Source organism: Vidua chalybeata, chromosome 29 (assembly GCF_026979565.1).
Source record: "Vidua chalybeata isolate OUT-0048 chromosome 29, bVidCha1 merged haplotype, whole genome shotgun sequence".
Lineage (NCBI taxonomy): Eukaryota > Metazoa > Chordata > Aves > Passeriformes > Viduidae > Vidua > Vidua chalybeata.
In genome coordinates this window covers 2,857,972-2,870,120 of record NC_071558.1, presented here as the reverse complement: position 1 = coordinate 2,870,120, position 12,149 = coordinate 2,857,972, and the positions used below count along the sequence as shown (strand labels likewise).

Genomic DNA, 12,149 nt, shown 5'->3' with positions numbered 1-12,149 from the left:
CAGGATCATGAAATGATGGAGTAGCCTGAGCTGGAAGGGACCCACAGGGACCAGCGAGCACAGGACGCTCCAAAATGCTCCCAGCCTCAACATCCTAGAGTGTTGTCCAAGCACTCAGCTTCCCTGCTGGAATAGTGGAATATCCTGAGCAGGAAGGGGCCTGTCAGGATCATTGAGTCCACTGCTGGGCCCTGCACAGGACACCCCAAAATGCTCCAAACACAGTGTCCTAGAGCATTGTCCAAGCACTCAGCTTCCCTGCTGGAATAGCGGAATATCCTGAGCAGGAAGGGGCCTGTCAGGATCATCGAGTCTGGCTCTGGGCACCCCAAAATCACATCCTGTGCCCGAGGGCCGTGTCCAAACGCTCCTTGAGCTGAGACGGGCTCGGGGCCGTGACCATTCTCGGCCGCTCTGTCCCACACACACGGCCCAGACAGGAGAGGCCAAACCGGGCCAATCTGGCCGTGCCCGGCTCCCTGCAGAGGGGACGGCGGGGACCGTCCCCTGCCCCTGGACCAGCCCCGGGGACGGGGAGGGCAGCAGCAGAAGATGGAGCCGTGGCCGGACTACAGCTCCCGGCAGCCGCTCTCACCGCGGGCCGGGGCTGCGGCGGGGCCGGTGGGCCGCAGGGGCGGTGGAACTACGACTCCCGGCGTGCCCCGCGCCAGAACCACGGCTCCCGGCGTGCCCCGTTCTAGGACCACAACTCCCGGCGTGCCCCGCGCCGGGCACCACCCCCTCCTCCGCGGCGCCGCGTCCTGGCCACGCCCCCCCGGCCACGCCCCCCCGGAGCGCGGGAGCGCGCGCACCCCGCAGGTGAGCGGGGTCGGGGTCCGGGACCCCTCCGGGGGCTCCGCGGGCCCTTTCCGGGCTCCCGGGGGCGTTTGCCGGGGCTTGGGGCCCTCTGGGGGCGGCCGGGGCTCTGCGGCGCGGCTGTGAGGCGTTCCCGGCGGGGTGGAAGGGGTGTGCTCTGCGCGTTCGCTTTGGGAGGTGGCGGGGGGGGGGGGGGGGGCTCTTTGGGGTATCCGTGGGGCCCCGTTGGGGGTGGAGGAGGCTCTGCCCGCGGCCGTGGGCCCTTTGGGGGAACGAGCCGTGTGGGACCCCTGGGTGCTCTTTGGCGGGGTGCTCTCCCCGTCTGTGTTCCCCCTTGGGGGAAGGGGAAGATGTCCTCGTTCCCTTCGGGGAGCTGGGGGGTTCCTTTGGGGGTACAGGGTGCTTTGCAGGACACCCGCGTCCCCTCCGGGTGCGGGGGTGCCCTGTTGGGACGCCTGGGTCCCTCCATGGGTGAGGGACGGCTCTGCCAGTACCTGGATCCCCCTTCGGGGGTGTGGGGACCCCTTTGGGGGTGTGTGTGGGGGGGGGGGGGGGGGTGAGAATCTGTGGGATCCCTTTTGTGGGGGGCTGCTCTGCCAGACGCTTCCATGCCCTTCCTGGGGGGCTCTGGGTGGGTGGGGGTGACTCCCCTTGGGCTCTGCGGGACCCTGCCCCCGGCCAGCCCCGCACACGCATGGCGTGACCCCAGGGCCCCCCTGCCCTCCCAGTCCGCAGCACCATGCGCCTCTCGGCCCTGCTGAGCGCGGCACGGCCGCGGTTGCCCCCGGGCTACCGGCACGGCACGTGGCCCCCCGACTCCACGGCCGCCCGGCTCCGCAACCCCCCGGGGCAGCGCCGCCGCAAGGTCTTCGTGGAGCCCATCGCCAAGGACGACTGGAAGGTGTTTAAGGGTGACACGGTGAGGCTCCCCCTCCCCAGGCTCCCCCGCCACGGCTGGCAGCTGGGCTGGGGTCCCACCTGTGCCCCTCTCCCCACCGCAGGTCCAGGTGCTGGCCGGGAAGGACGCGGGGAAGCAGGGCACGGTCAGCCAGGTGGTGCAAGCCCGCAACTGGGTGGTGGTGGAAGGGCTGAACACGGTGAGGCCGGAGCAGGGAGGGCTGCGGGGGGCCCCGGGGAGCCCGCGGGCCACCGGTGACCCCCGTGCCCTCGCAGCACTGCCGCTACGTCAACCGCACAGCCAAGTACTCGGGGACCTACATCGCCAGCGAGGCGCCGCTGCTGCTCAGCCAGATCTGCCTGGTGGACCCCGAGGACAGGTAAGGGCCTGGGGGTGCTGAGGGGGCGCCCCACCTCAGTCCTGCCCCCCTCCCCAACGCCGGCGTGCCCCCGCAGGAGGCCCACGGAGGTGGAGTGGAGGTTCACGGAGGAGGGCGAGCGCGTCCGCGTGTCGCTGCGCAGCGGCCGCATCCTGCCCGTGCCCCCGCAGCCGCGCCGGGACGGCGTCGTCCCCGAGCAGTGGATCGGTGAGTGGGGCCGCAGCGGGGGCTGGGGGCACGTGGCAGGGGACACTGGGGGGGTCAGCGCCGTCCCCTCGCCCCCACAGATGGCCCCAAGGACACGGCGAAGGAGGACGCGCTGGCCAGGACGTACCGGCCGTCGCTGAAGACCTTCGAGGAGGAGATCATGGATGCCATGGGGATCGTGGAGACGCGCCGGGCCAAGAAATCCTACTGGTATTAACTGGGGGAGCTGGAAGCCCCCCCCCCGGGGTCGGGCTCTGCAATAAACCCCCCCTGGATTTTCTGTGTTTGTGGCGTGCGGTGCTTTTGGCGCGGCACTGACTCACGCCCAGCCCTGGAGCGTACAAATCCTGGGTTTATTGTGGGCTCTGCTCCTCCTGGGGGGGCTCTGCTCCCCCCAGATCCTCATCCTCGCTGCTGTCCCCGTCCTCACCGTCCTTGTCCAGCCCGGCCAGCACCGTGGCCAGCGGGGTCCGTGCGGCCACCAGCACCAGGTTCCTCGGGGAGAACCGGGGGTTGAAGAGAGGCACGAGGGCACAGTGGAAACCTGGGGAAAAAAGGCAAAGGAGAGTTGGGAGAACGGAGAGAGGGGTCCAGGGAGAGAGGAAACAGGAGGGGGACGATCCACCGTCGCCCTGGCAGCTGTGCCCGTGCCCACCTTGCTCCCGCAGGTAGAGCAGCCGGTCGAGCAGGATGAGGGTCTCCACGGCGGGTGCCAGAAGCTGCCCCAGGGTGCAGAACGCCACCACCTTGTGCTGCTGCTCCAGCATGGCCCCCACAGCCCCCGAGTCCAGCGGGATCCCCGCTGGGTCCAGTCCCGCCAGGGGCAGCCCCAGCTGGGCGTATCTGTAAAAGAGGGCAGGGGGGTCCCGGGCGGGACTCCCCCATCCCCAAACTCCTGAGCAGGGTCCCAGAAGGGAGTTCTCCCCCTCCCCAGTCTCACTGCGGGGCCAGGAAGGGACACAGGAGGTCGACCCCATTCCCCACACTCATGAAGAGGGTCCCAAAAGGTTCCCCCTCCCCAGACTCCCCAAACTCACAAGGAGAATTCCAGAAAAGGGAAGCTCCTCCCTCCTCAAACTCACTGCAGGGCCAGGAGGGTGTCCCCACTCCCCAAACTCACAAGGAGAATTCCAGAAAAGGGTCTTCCCTCCCCAAACTCACTGCAGGGCCAGGAGGGTGTCCCCACTCCCCAAACTCACAAGGAGAATTCCAGAAAAGGGTCCTCCCTCCCCAAACTCACTGCAGGGCCAGGAGGGTGTCCCCACTCCCCAAACTCACAAGGAGAATTCCAGAAAAGGGTCCTCCCTCCCCAAACTCGCGGGAGGAGCTAGGAGACATCCCAGAAAGGGATCCTCCATCCCCAGACTCAGGGAGGGCCAGCAGATCTCCCAGAAAGGGCTCGCAGGGGGTGCAGGAGGGGGTCCCCCGGCCCAGACTCACTGGGGGAAGCTGAGGGCATGCGCCTTCCTGCCGGGCTGCAGGCCCAGGTGCCTCTTGCCGGGCTCGGCGGCGCGGATCAGGCTCTCGAGCGCGGCGCGGTAGCAGTGGGCGCGCAGGTGGGCGCCGCCCCCGCGCAGCCGCCCCTCGTACTCCTCCAGCGCGTGGCACGCGGCCTCCCGCGCCCGGTAGGACAGCTGGTGGCCCGGCAAGGCCGCCACCGAGGCGCTCAGCGGGTAGCCCGGCGGGCGGCCGGGGGGCTGCCCGGGGGCGGCCGACAGCTTCATGTAGCAGCAGCCCACCGAGGCCACGGCAGCCACGGCGGGGCTGCGGGCAAAGTGGCACAGCAGGGCCGGGCTGAGGTCCCCGCAGGCGTGGAGCCCCGTCACCAGCACCCGCCCCCCGTCCTCAGAGCCCCCCGGGCCCCCCAGCGGGTTCCGGGCAGCGGGGCCGGCTCCTGGCGGGTCGGGGGGCAGCAGGAACTCCCCCCATGGAGCTGCGGGGTCCAGGCGGCCGGCCACGTGCTGGGGGGCCCGGGGGGTGAGGGGGCGCGGGGGGGGCCCCCCGCGTGCCCGCGCCCTGGTTTTGGTTTTGCCCAGCTCCCGCAGCAGCTCGCGGTCGAAGCGCTCGGCCAGGCGCGCCAGGCGGCCGTCGCTCTCCACTGCCGTGACCCGCAGCCCCAGGCCGAAGGCCAGGAACCGGGACAGGTGGCCCTGGGGAGGGGGCGGGGGGGGGACACACACACGAGCTCAGCTGGGCTGGGTGGGGGGGGGATGCCCTGAGACCCCTCCGTGGCCCCCCCCCGGCTCTTACCTGCCCCGCTCCGACGTCCAGCACGCGCTCGCAGCCGGTGGCCCGGCTCAGCCGCCGCAGCAGCTGCGGGGAAGGGGGGGTTTAGGGGGCTCTTGGGGGGCTGCCTGGCGTGGGGGGGGGGTCTCAGGGCACGGGGAGGGGCACCCACCTCGCCCAGGCGCTGGATCTCGTGCTGCTTTTTGGGCTTGACGTGGCGGCGGAGCAGCGGGTGCAGCCGGGAGCTCTGGCACGGGGGGCGCGGGGACCCCCGCGGGCACCCCCGAGGGAAGGCCAGCGCCCGGGCGGCGGCGGCAAAGGCCAGCAGGGACAGGGGCCAGGCGGCCCCCGCGACCCCCCGGCCCCCCAGGAGCCCGGCCAGCTGCACGGGGGTGGCACTAGCCAGGGCGGGCTGCCAGGCCGGGGGCAGCTGTGCCCACAGATCCTCGGTGAAGAAATCCTGCGGGGAGAGGGGTCAGCGCGGGGAACAGAGCCCGAGGGGCACAGCCCGAGGGGGCACAGCCCGAGGGGGGCACAGCTCGGGGTGGGGGGACAGCTCGGGGGGCAGAGCTTGTGGGGCACAGATTGTGGGGCACAGCTCGGGGGGCACAGCCCAAGGGGCAGAGCTTGTGGGGCACAGCTCAGGGGTCACAGCTTGGGGGGCACAGCCCGAGGGGCACAGCTCATGGGTCACAGCTCAGGGGGCACAGCTTGGGGGTCACAGCTTGGGGGTCACAGATGGTGGGGCACAGCCCGAGGGGCACAGCTCAGGGGTCACAGCTCAGGGGTCTCAGCCCTGGGGGTCACAGCTCGGGGGTCACAGCTCGGGGGTCACAGCCCTGGGGGTCACAGCTCGGGGGTCACAGCCCTGGGGTCTCAGCCCTGGGGTCACAGCTCGGGGGTCTCAGCCCTGGGGGCACAGCCCGGGGGTCACAGCTCGGGGGTCTCAGCCCTGGGGGCACAGCCCGGGGGTCTCAGCCCTGGGGGGCACAGCTAGGGGGTCACAGCTCGGGGGTCTCAGCCCTGGGGTCACAGCTCGGGGGTCTCAGCCCTGGGGGCACAGCCCGGGGGTCACAGCTCGGGGGTCTCAGCCCTGGGGGTCACAGCCCGGGGGTCTCAGCCCTGGGGTCTCAGCCCGGGGGCAGCTCCGCGGCACTCACGATGACGAAGGCGTCGAGCAGGGGCCGGTAGAGCGTCAGCAGGCGGACGATGTCGGCGGCTCGCCGCTGCTCCGGGCCCTGCCGCGCGCGGGCCGCGGCTGCCGTGGCGGCGGCGGGGGCGCGTCAGCCCGGGCTCTCTGACGTCACCCCCGCACTCTCCCCCCCACCCCCCTCCCCGGCTCTGCCCGTGCCGTTCGGCACACATATGACGTCACTGAGCAGTGACGTCACGCGGCTGTTACACCACCCCCCCCCACACACACACACCGAGACGCCCCCCCCGCAGCCACGACGTCACCACTCACCCCCAGGCGCCCGTGACGTCACCGGGCCGGCCGGGACACCGGGCATCTCGCCGCTGCCCCCCCCCCGTGACGTCGACCTGACGTCATCGGTCGCGTCACGGAGCCGCCGCCGCCCTCAGCGCCGCCGAGCTCCCGCCGCGGCGCGCGCAGATGACGTCACTGCCGGTACCGGGGCCGGGCCGCGTGTTATCCCGGGGATTTCCGGTTCCGGGGCGCGGAGGTGCGGGCGGGCCCGGGGGGGGGGTCTCCGGTACCGGGAGTCCCGTGGGGGGGGTCGGGGATCGCCGGGGGTCCCGCGAGTCCCGGGGGTTCCCGGTGCGCCGCCCCGCAGCGGCCGCCGCCATGGACGACTTGATCCTCAACGTGGATTTCGCCGCCCCGGAGCGCCGCCCGAAGAAGGAGCCGGGGAACCGAAAGCACCGGAGCTTCGTGCGGCGGCGGCGGGAGCTGGAGCGCCGCGGGGTCCTGCGGCAGAAGCAGCTCCCGGCCGCACCGGGCGGGCCCCGGCGGGCCCCGGGGTCGGGGGCGAAGCCGCGCCCGGGCCGGCCCCGGCCGTGCCCCAGAGAGAACGGCAGCGACGCCGCCGCCCCGCGGTGCCCCCCGGCATCCCAGAGCGGCCCCGCCGCCGCTCGGAAGGCTCGGGGGGCGGCTCGGGGGGCGGCTCGGGGCACCCCCAAGAGCGGCGGCGCCCCCCCGGCGCCCCCCAAGCTGGTGGCCATGGACTGTGAGATGGTGGGCACGGGGCCCGGCGGGCGCACCAGCGCCCTGGCCCGCTGCAGCATCGTCACCTACGGCGGGGACGTGCTGTACGACCGCTACGTGCGGCCCGAGGCGCCCGTCGTGGACTACCGGACCCGCTGGAGCGGCATCCGCCGGCAGCACATGGACACAGCCGTGCCCTTCCGCACGGCGCAGCGGGAGGTGAGCGGCAGCGGGGTGGGGGGACAGGGGACAGGGGTGGGGGGACAGGGGATGTGGGGTGGGGGGACAGGGAGATGTGGGGTGGGGGGACAGGGAGATGTGGGGTGGGGGGACAGGGGATGTGGGGTGGGGAGATAGGGAGATGTGGGGTGGGGGGACAGGGGACAGGGGTGGGGGGACAGGGGATGTGGGGTGGGGGGACAGGGGATGTGGGGTGGGGGCTGTGGGGACAGGGGATATGGGATATGGGGTGGGGGGTGCCTGGGACAGGGATATGGGGTGGGGGGACAGGGGGATGTAGGGTGGGGGCTGTGGGGACAGGGGATATGGGATATGGGGTGGGGGGTGCCTGGGACAGGGATATGGGGTGGGGGCTGTTGGACAGGCACATGAGGTGGGGGGCAATGGGACACGGGTGTGGGGGGGGCTGTGGGGACAGGGGAATGTGGACTGGGGGGAGCTGGGACAGGGGCATATGGGGTGGGGGCTGTGGGGACGGGGGGATGTGGGGTGGGGGGCTGCCTTGTGGGGCACAGGAATTGTCCCCCCTGCCCCGTGGGGCACAGGGATTGTCCCTGGGGCACAGGGATTGTCCCCACTCTCCCCTGTGGGGCACAGGGATTGTCCCTGGGGCACAGGGATTGTCCCTGCCCTGCCCCGTGGGGCACAGGGATTGTCCCTGGGGCACAGGGATTGTCCCCACTCTCTCCTGTGGGGCACAGGGATTATCCCTGGGGCACAGGGATTGTGCTCTCCTGTCCTGTGGGGCACAGGGACTGTCCCTGGGGCACAGATAATGTCCCCACTCTCCCCTCTGGGGCACAGGGTCCCCTCCCACTCAGCCCCACAGCTCTGCCCCGTGGGGCCGCCCCTGTTCCAGGCGGGGGGCTGGGGGGGGGGGCAGAACCCAGGGGTGTCTGTGGTGGGGGTCCCGACCCGCTGCTCTCGTGCAGGTTCTGAGGATCCTGGCTGGGAAGGTGGTGGTGGGCCACGCCATCCACAACGACTTCAAGGCGCTGCGGTACTGCCACCCCAGGGCTCTGACGCGGGACACGTCGCAGATCCCGCTGCTGAACCGCCGCGCGGGCTTCCCCGCCAACGTGGCCGTGTCCCTGAAGCGCCTGGCCAAGGCCCTGCTCAACCAGGACATCCAGGTGCCCGGGGGACCCCTCACCGTGCCGGGAGGGAAGGGGGGCAGATCCCCGGCACCCTGAGTTCAGCCAGTGCTGGAGCAAGCCTCAGTTTCCCTTCCCTCAGCTCAACCCCTGCAGCCTCAGGGTTTTTTTTTTTCCGTTTATTTTCCCTTTTTTTTTCCCTTTATTTTCCCTTTTTTTTTTCCTCCACAGCGTTGCCTGCACCTCCCCAGTTTTCTCTGTATCCCTAAATTCCTCTGTACTCCCCTAAGCTCCCCCCAGAGCTTCCTGTACCCCCAAATCTGCCTGCATCCCCCCCCATTCTGCCTGTACCCTCCCAAATCTGCCTGCACCCCTCCCACAGTTACTTGCACCCCCTCATCTCCCTGCATCTGCCCACCCGAGCTGCCTGCACCCCACCAGAGCTGCTTGCATCCCCTAATCTGCCTGCAGCCCCCTGGGGGTGCCTGTATGCCCTAATCCACCCCAAACCATGCACCCCAAATCTCCCTGCACGCCCTCACCTCCCTGCATCCCCCCGTCCTTGCTGTGAGCATTGCCCCACAGCTGCCTGCACTCCCTAATCTCTGTAGATCCCCCCCAAAATGGGAGCTGTGGCAGCTTGTGTCTGTGCCCACAGGTGGGGAGAAGTGGCCACTCCTCGGTGGAAGATGCCCGAGCCACCATGGAGCTCTACAAGGTGGTGGAGGAGGAGTGGGAGCAGCACCTGCAGCAGAACCCGGAGCAGAAGTGACACCCTGGGGGGCTCAGAGTGACACCCCCAGCTTGATCCTGCTCCTGGGGGGCTCAGAGTGACACCCCCAGCCCGGCCCTGCCTCTGGGGGGTCCCACAGTGACACCCCCAGCCCAGTCCTGCCTCTGGGGGGGTCCCACAGTGACACCCCCAGCTTGATCCTGCCTTTGGGGGGACCCAAAGTGATGTTCCAACCCGGTCCTGCCTTTGGGGGGGCTCAGAGTGACACCCCCAGCCCGGTCCTGCCTCTGGGGGGGGTCCTACAGTGACACCCCCACCCTGCTCTTACCTCTGGGGGGGTCCCACAGTGACACCCCCAGCCCGGCCCTGCCTTTGGGGGGGCTCAGAGTGACACCCCCCAGCCCGGTCCTGCCTCTGGGGGGGTCCCACAGTGACACCCCCAGCCCGGCCCTGCCTCTGGGGGGTTCCCAGAGTGACACCCCCAGCTTGATCCTGCCTTTGGGGGGGCTCAGAGTGACACCCCCAGCCCGGCCCTGCCTCTGGGGGGGTCCCACAGTGACACCCCCAGCCTGGTCCTGCCTTTGGGGGGACCCAAAGTGATGTTTCCAACCTGGTCCTGCCTTTGGGGGGGCTCAGAGTGACACCCCCAGCCCGGCCCTGCCTCTGGGGGGTCCCACAGTGACACCCCCAGCCCGGCCCTGCCTCTGGGGGGTCCCACAGTGACACCCCCAGCCCGGCCCTGCCCCTCGAGGCTCCCGGGAGCGCTGAGGGGCTGCCGTGTCGGTGGCTGAGGAGGAGCCAGGTGCGATGTCCCTCCCTCGTGTCCTTGTGCCGCTGCTGTTCCGCCCTGCTGCCCCCAGGACGTGCCGGGGGGGGGGGGGGGTCGGTGCCTTCCCCCCCAGAGGGGTCTCTGGGATTCTGCACCCCCCGAACGCTTCGGGGCTGCTGCTGCTCCTGATCCGGGAGCGACCCTGGGGCGCCCTGAGCACAGTCCCCATCCCCGGGGCGCTGGGGATGGAGCGGGCTCCTCCCTCCTCCCAAAACTACCTCCGTCAGCGCCGGGAGCTGCCCCGGGACTGCGGCTGGGATTCAGATCCCTCCGCAAAGTCCCCGCTCCGCTCTGGGAGCTGCTTTACTCGGTGGTGAAGTTCCACCTTCCTCACTGTGCGAGGGGCGGGACAAAGCCGGGCACGGCGAGCAGCATCGCCCTGCCCGAGCCCCCCGCGCTGCCCCGGGGACCACCCTGGGGGTCCCGCGGGCGAGTCCCCCCCCGTGCTGGCCCGGGGACACCCCCGGAGGGCAGCCGTACCCTGGAGGTGCCCGAGCCTTGACGGGAGCTGCTTTGAACTGAAAGGTTTATGTGCAAAATCCTAATTAAAAAGAAATGATTGAAGAGCTCTTCCCTTCGGTGGCGGTGGGGAGGAGCCCCCGGCCCCGGTGGGCGGGAGCGGGGGGTCCCTTACCGGGCCGTCACCCGGCACCCTCCGACATCTGCGTCCCGCGGGCTCTTCTTCCTCCTCCTCCTCCTCCTCGTCCTCTTCCTGCCAGGGACGAGCTGGCCCCTTCCCCGTACCCCATTTTCTGCCCGAGGCACCGGCGGCTCCCCGGTGTTGCTGTGAGCGCGGAGCGGTGCCGGTGCCGGTGCCGAGCCCGCAGCCGCCTCGGGGGATCCCCGAGCCCCGGCCGGGCTGGCCGCGGCCCCGAGCCCCCGACCTGCGTCACTTTTTCCAGCGTTTCCTCGCGTTTGCGTGGCTGCGCTTGGCTCGGGGCGCTGGAGCCCGAGGGAGGGTTTTGGGGGTACAACCCCGCAGCAGGAGGGGCCGTTCCTCTTTTTTTTTTTGTTTTTTTGGGATAAACGCGCGGATCTGGCTCCCCGCGCGGTGCTGCAGAGCAAACGGCCGAGCATCCCCGGGAGCTTGCGGGGTTCTGGGGGGTTCATCCCTCCTGCTCCTGCCGCGCTCCCGTCCCTATGGCCCGGGTGGGGGTGGGAAAAGCTGTCAGAGCCCCAAAAAGCAGAGGAAGGTGGGAGGGCGGAGGAGCGGGCGGGAGCCTTTGTGTCTGGGCTGGCTCTGGCGGTGATTAGGGGCTTTACGGCGGTTATAAATGGCCGGTCGTTAAAGGGGTTTATGGCCCTGGAAATGAGAAGCAGCCGGCCGGGCCCCAGCCCTCGGCGGCTGCGGGATGCGGGTCGGGGTCCCGGGGGATGGCTTGAGCCCCCCCCCCCCCCCGGGGTCCCTCCGGATGGGGCTGGGCACAGGGCGCGGGCTGGAACAGGGGGTGCGCTCCTGTGGCTGAGGAAGGGTCCCGGGGCTGGGGCAGAGTCCTGGGAGTGGGGCAGAGTCCCGGGAATGAGGAAAGGTCCCAGGGTTGGGCTGGATCAGGGTCCGGAACCAGGGCAGGCTCCTCGAGCTGAGTCCCGGGCCAGGGCAGGGTCCTGGAGCTGAGGAGGGGTCCAGAATCAGGACAGGGTCCCAGAACTGAGGAAGGGTCCGGAACCAGGGCAGGCTCCTGGAGCTGAGGAAGGGTCCCGGGCCAGGGCAGGGCTCTGGAGCTGAGGAGGGGTCCCGGGCCAGGGCAGGGTCCCGCTGTGGCGGCACAGCAGAGCTCTCGGGGCACGTGGGTTCCCTCCCGCCCCACAGCCGGGGGTCCCATCGGCCACGGGGCCGGGGCCGGGCTCGGTCGCGCCGTCCAGCTGTGTTTCATTTCCGCAGCGGCCGTGGCCGTGGCCGGAGGCGGGGGGTGGGGGCTGCGTCCCGCCAGCTGGGAAGGATTTGCGGGGACATGGGGGGGGGGGAGAGCACGGGTGACCTGCCCTTGCTCAGGCCTCAGCCCCCCACAGTGGAGCCCCCCCCATCTTCTCTCCCAAATTGGGGTGACCCCCAACAGCTTTGGCTCCTGTGTGGGGTGTGGGTACCCGACACCCCCTCCCGGGGTGCATCCCGGGCACCGGAGAGGGGGGAGCATCCCCAAGCAGCCCCATCCTCCCGGGAGGGGCTCTGGGGCACGACAGCATTTTGGGGGGGGGGGGGTCCCACGGGGGTAGCGGGGCAGCCATGGAGCTCTGCCTGGGCTGGGGGAGCCCCGCAGAGTTTGCGCTCAGGATTTCTGCGGTTTGTGAGGATTTTTGCCGGGAAGGGGGGGTGCGGGCGGTGGATGGTGCCGGATGTTCCCGGAGGCTGAGCCAGCTGCTGCTGCCCTGGCACCGGCACGCGGCTCCCCACCCGCCTCCCAGACAGAATCCGTGCCCTTCCCAGGGGTGACCGGCGCTCCGGGGGGGTTATTTAGGGCCAGTGGTTCGCCTGATCGCCCCAGGGCTCCACCGGGATGGGAGGGAGAGGAGGGTGGGGTGCAAAGGCTTTATCCGCCCTTCCCTGAAGAATCCCTTCCAG

At 70.5% G+C, this 12,149-nt stretch overlaps 3 protein-coding genes across 4 annotated transcripts; 2 read left to right on the top strand and 1 right to left on the bottom strand.

Moving 5' to 3' along the window:
• The first annotated feature begins 761 nt into the window (after window positions 1–761).
• On the top strand, window positions 762–2,580 carry MRPL24 (mitochondrial ribosomal protein L24). The gene is made up of 6 exons (XM_053967077.1): window positions 762–819; window positions 1,545–1,735; window positions 1,818–1,913; window positions 1,990–2,093; window positions 2,170–2,300; window positions 2,381–2,580. The coding sequence occupies exons 2-6, from the start codon at window positions 1,556–1,558 to the stop codon at window positions 2,515–2,517; spliced, it is 648 nt and encodes a 215-aa protein (XP_053823052.1). The 5' UTR covers window positions 762–819; window positions 1,545–1,555; the 3' UTR covers window positions 2,518–2,580.
• A 56-nt stretch (window positions 2,581–2,636) lies between these two features.
• On the bottom strand, window positions 2,637–6,128 carry METTL25B (methyltransferase like 25B). The gene is made up of 7 exons (XM_053966976.1): window positions 5,992–6,128; window positions 5,687–5,784; window positions 4,699–4,986; window positions 4,551–4,613; window positions 3,741–4,450; window positions 2,956–3,143; window positions 2,637–2,844 (listed from the first exon to the last, which is right to left on the bottom strand). The coding sequence occupies exons 1-7, from the start codon at window positions 6,035–6,037 to the stop codon at window positions 2,654–2,656; spliced, it is 1,584 nt and encodes a 527-aa protein (XP_053822951.1). The 5' UTR covers window positions 6,038–6,128; the 3' UTR covers window positions 2,637–2,653.
• On the top strand, window positions 6,044–10,153 carry ISG20L2 (interferon stimulated exonuclease gene 20 like 2). 2 transcript variants are annotated; one of them, XR_008435155.1, is made up of 4 exons: window positions 6,044–6,912; window positions 7,866–8,066; window positions 8,686–8,898; window positions 9,021–10,153. XR_008435155.1 is itself a non-coding variant. In XM_053967025.1 (3 exons), exons 1-3 carry the CDS (start codon window positions 6,142–6,144, stop codon window positions 8,797–8,799), a joined length of 1,086 nt encoding a protein of 361 aa, XP_053823000.1. In that variant the 5' UTR covers window positions 6,044–6,141; the 3' UTR covers window positions 8,800–10,153. The 2 variants fall into 2 exon arrangements, 1 of the variants encoding a protein (XP_053823000.1); XM_053967025.1 differs by having other exon boundaries at window positions 8,686–10,153.
• The last annotated feature ends 1,996 nt before the right edge of the window (window positions 10,154–12,149 follow it).

Coding starts and splice junctions, on each gene's coding strand:
- ISG20L2 (XM_053967025.1), top strand. CDS start 6,142: ATGACGTCACTGCCGGTACCGGGGCCGGGCCGCGTGTTATCCCGGGGA. Junction 6,913..7,865: donor TCCGCACGGCGCAGCGGGAG/GTGAGCGGCAGC, acceptor GCTCTCGTGCAG/GTTCTGAGGATCCTGGCTGG. Junction 8,067..8,685: donor TGCTCAACCAGGACATCCAG/GTGCCCGGGGGA, acceptor CTGTGCCCACAG/GTGGGGAGAAGTGGCCACTC.
- MRPL24 (XM_053967077.1), top strand. CDS start 1,556: ATGCGCCTCTCGGCCCTGCTGAGCGCGGCACGGCCGCGGTTGCCCCCG. Junction 2,094..2,169: donor CTGGTGGACCCCGAGGACAG/GTAAGGGCCTGG, acceptor GTGCCCCCGCAG/GAGGCCCACGGAGGTGGAGT. Junction 2,301..2,380: donor CGTCCCCGAGCAGTGGATCG/GTGAGTGGGGCC, acceptor TCGCCCCCACAG/ATGGCCCCAAGGACACGGCG.
- METTL25B (XM_053966976.1), bottom strand. CDS start 6,037: ATGCCCGGTGTCCCGGCCGGCCCGGTGACGTCACGGGCGCCTGGGG. Junction 5,785..5,991: donor GACGTCACGGGCGCCTGGGG/GTGAGTGGTGAC, acceptor CCGCCACGGCAG/CCGCGGCCCGCGCGCGGCAG. Junction 4,987..5,686: donor TGCTCGACGCCTTCGTCATC/GTGAGTGCCGCG, acceptor CTCTCCCCGCAG/GATTTCTTCACCGAGGATCT.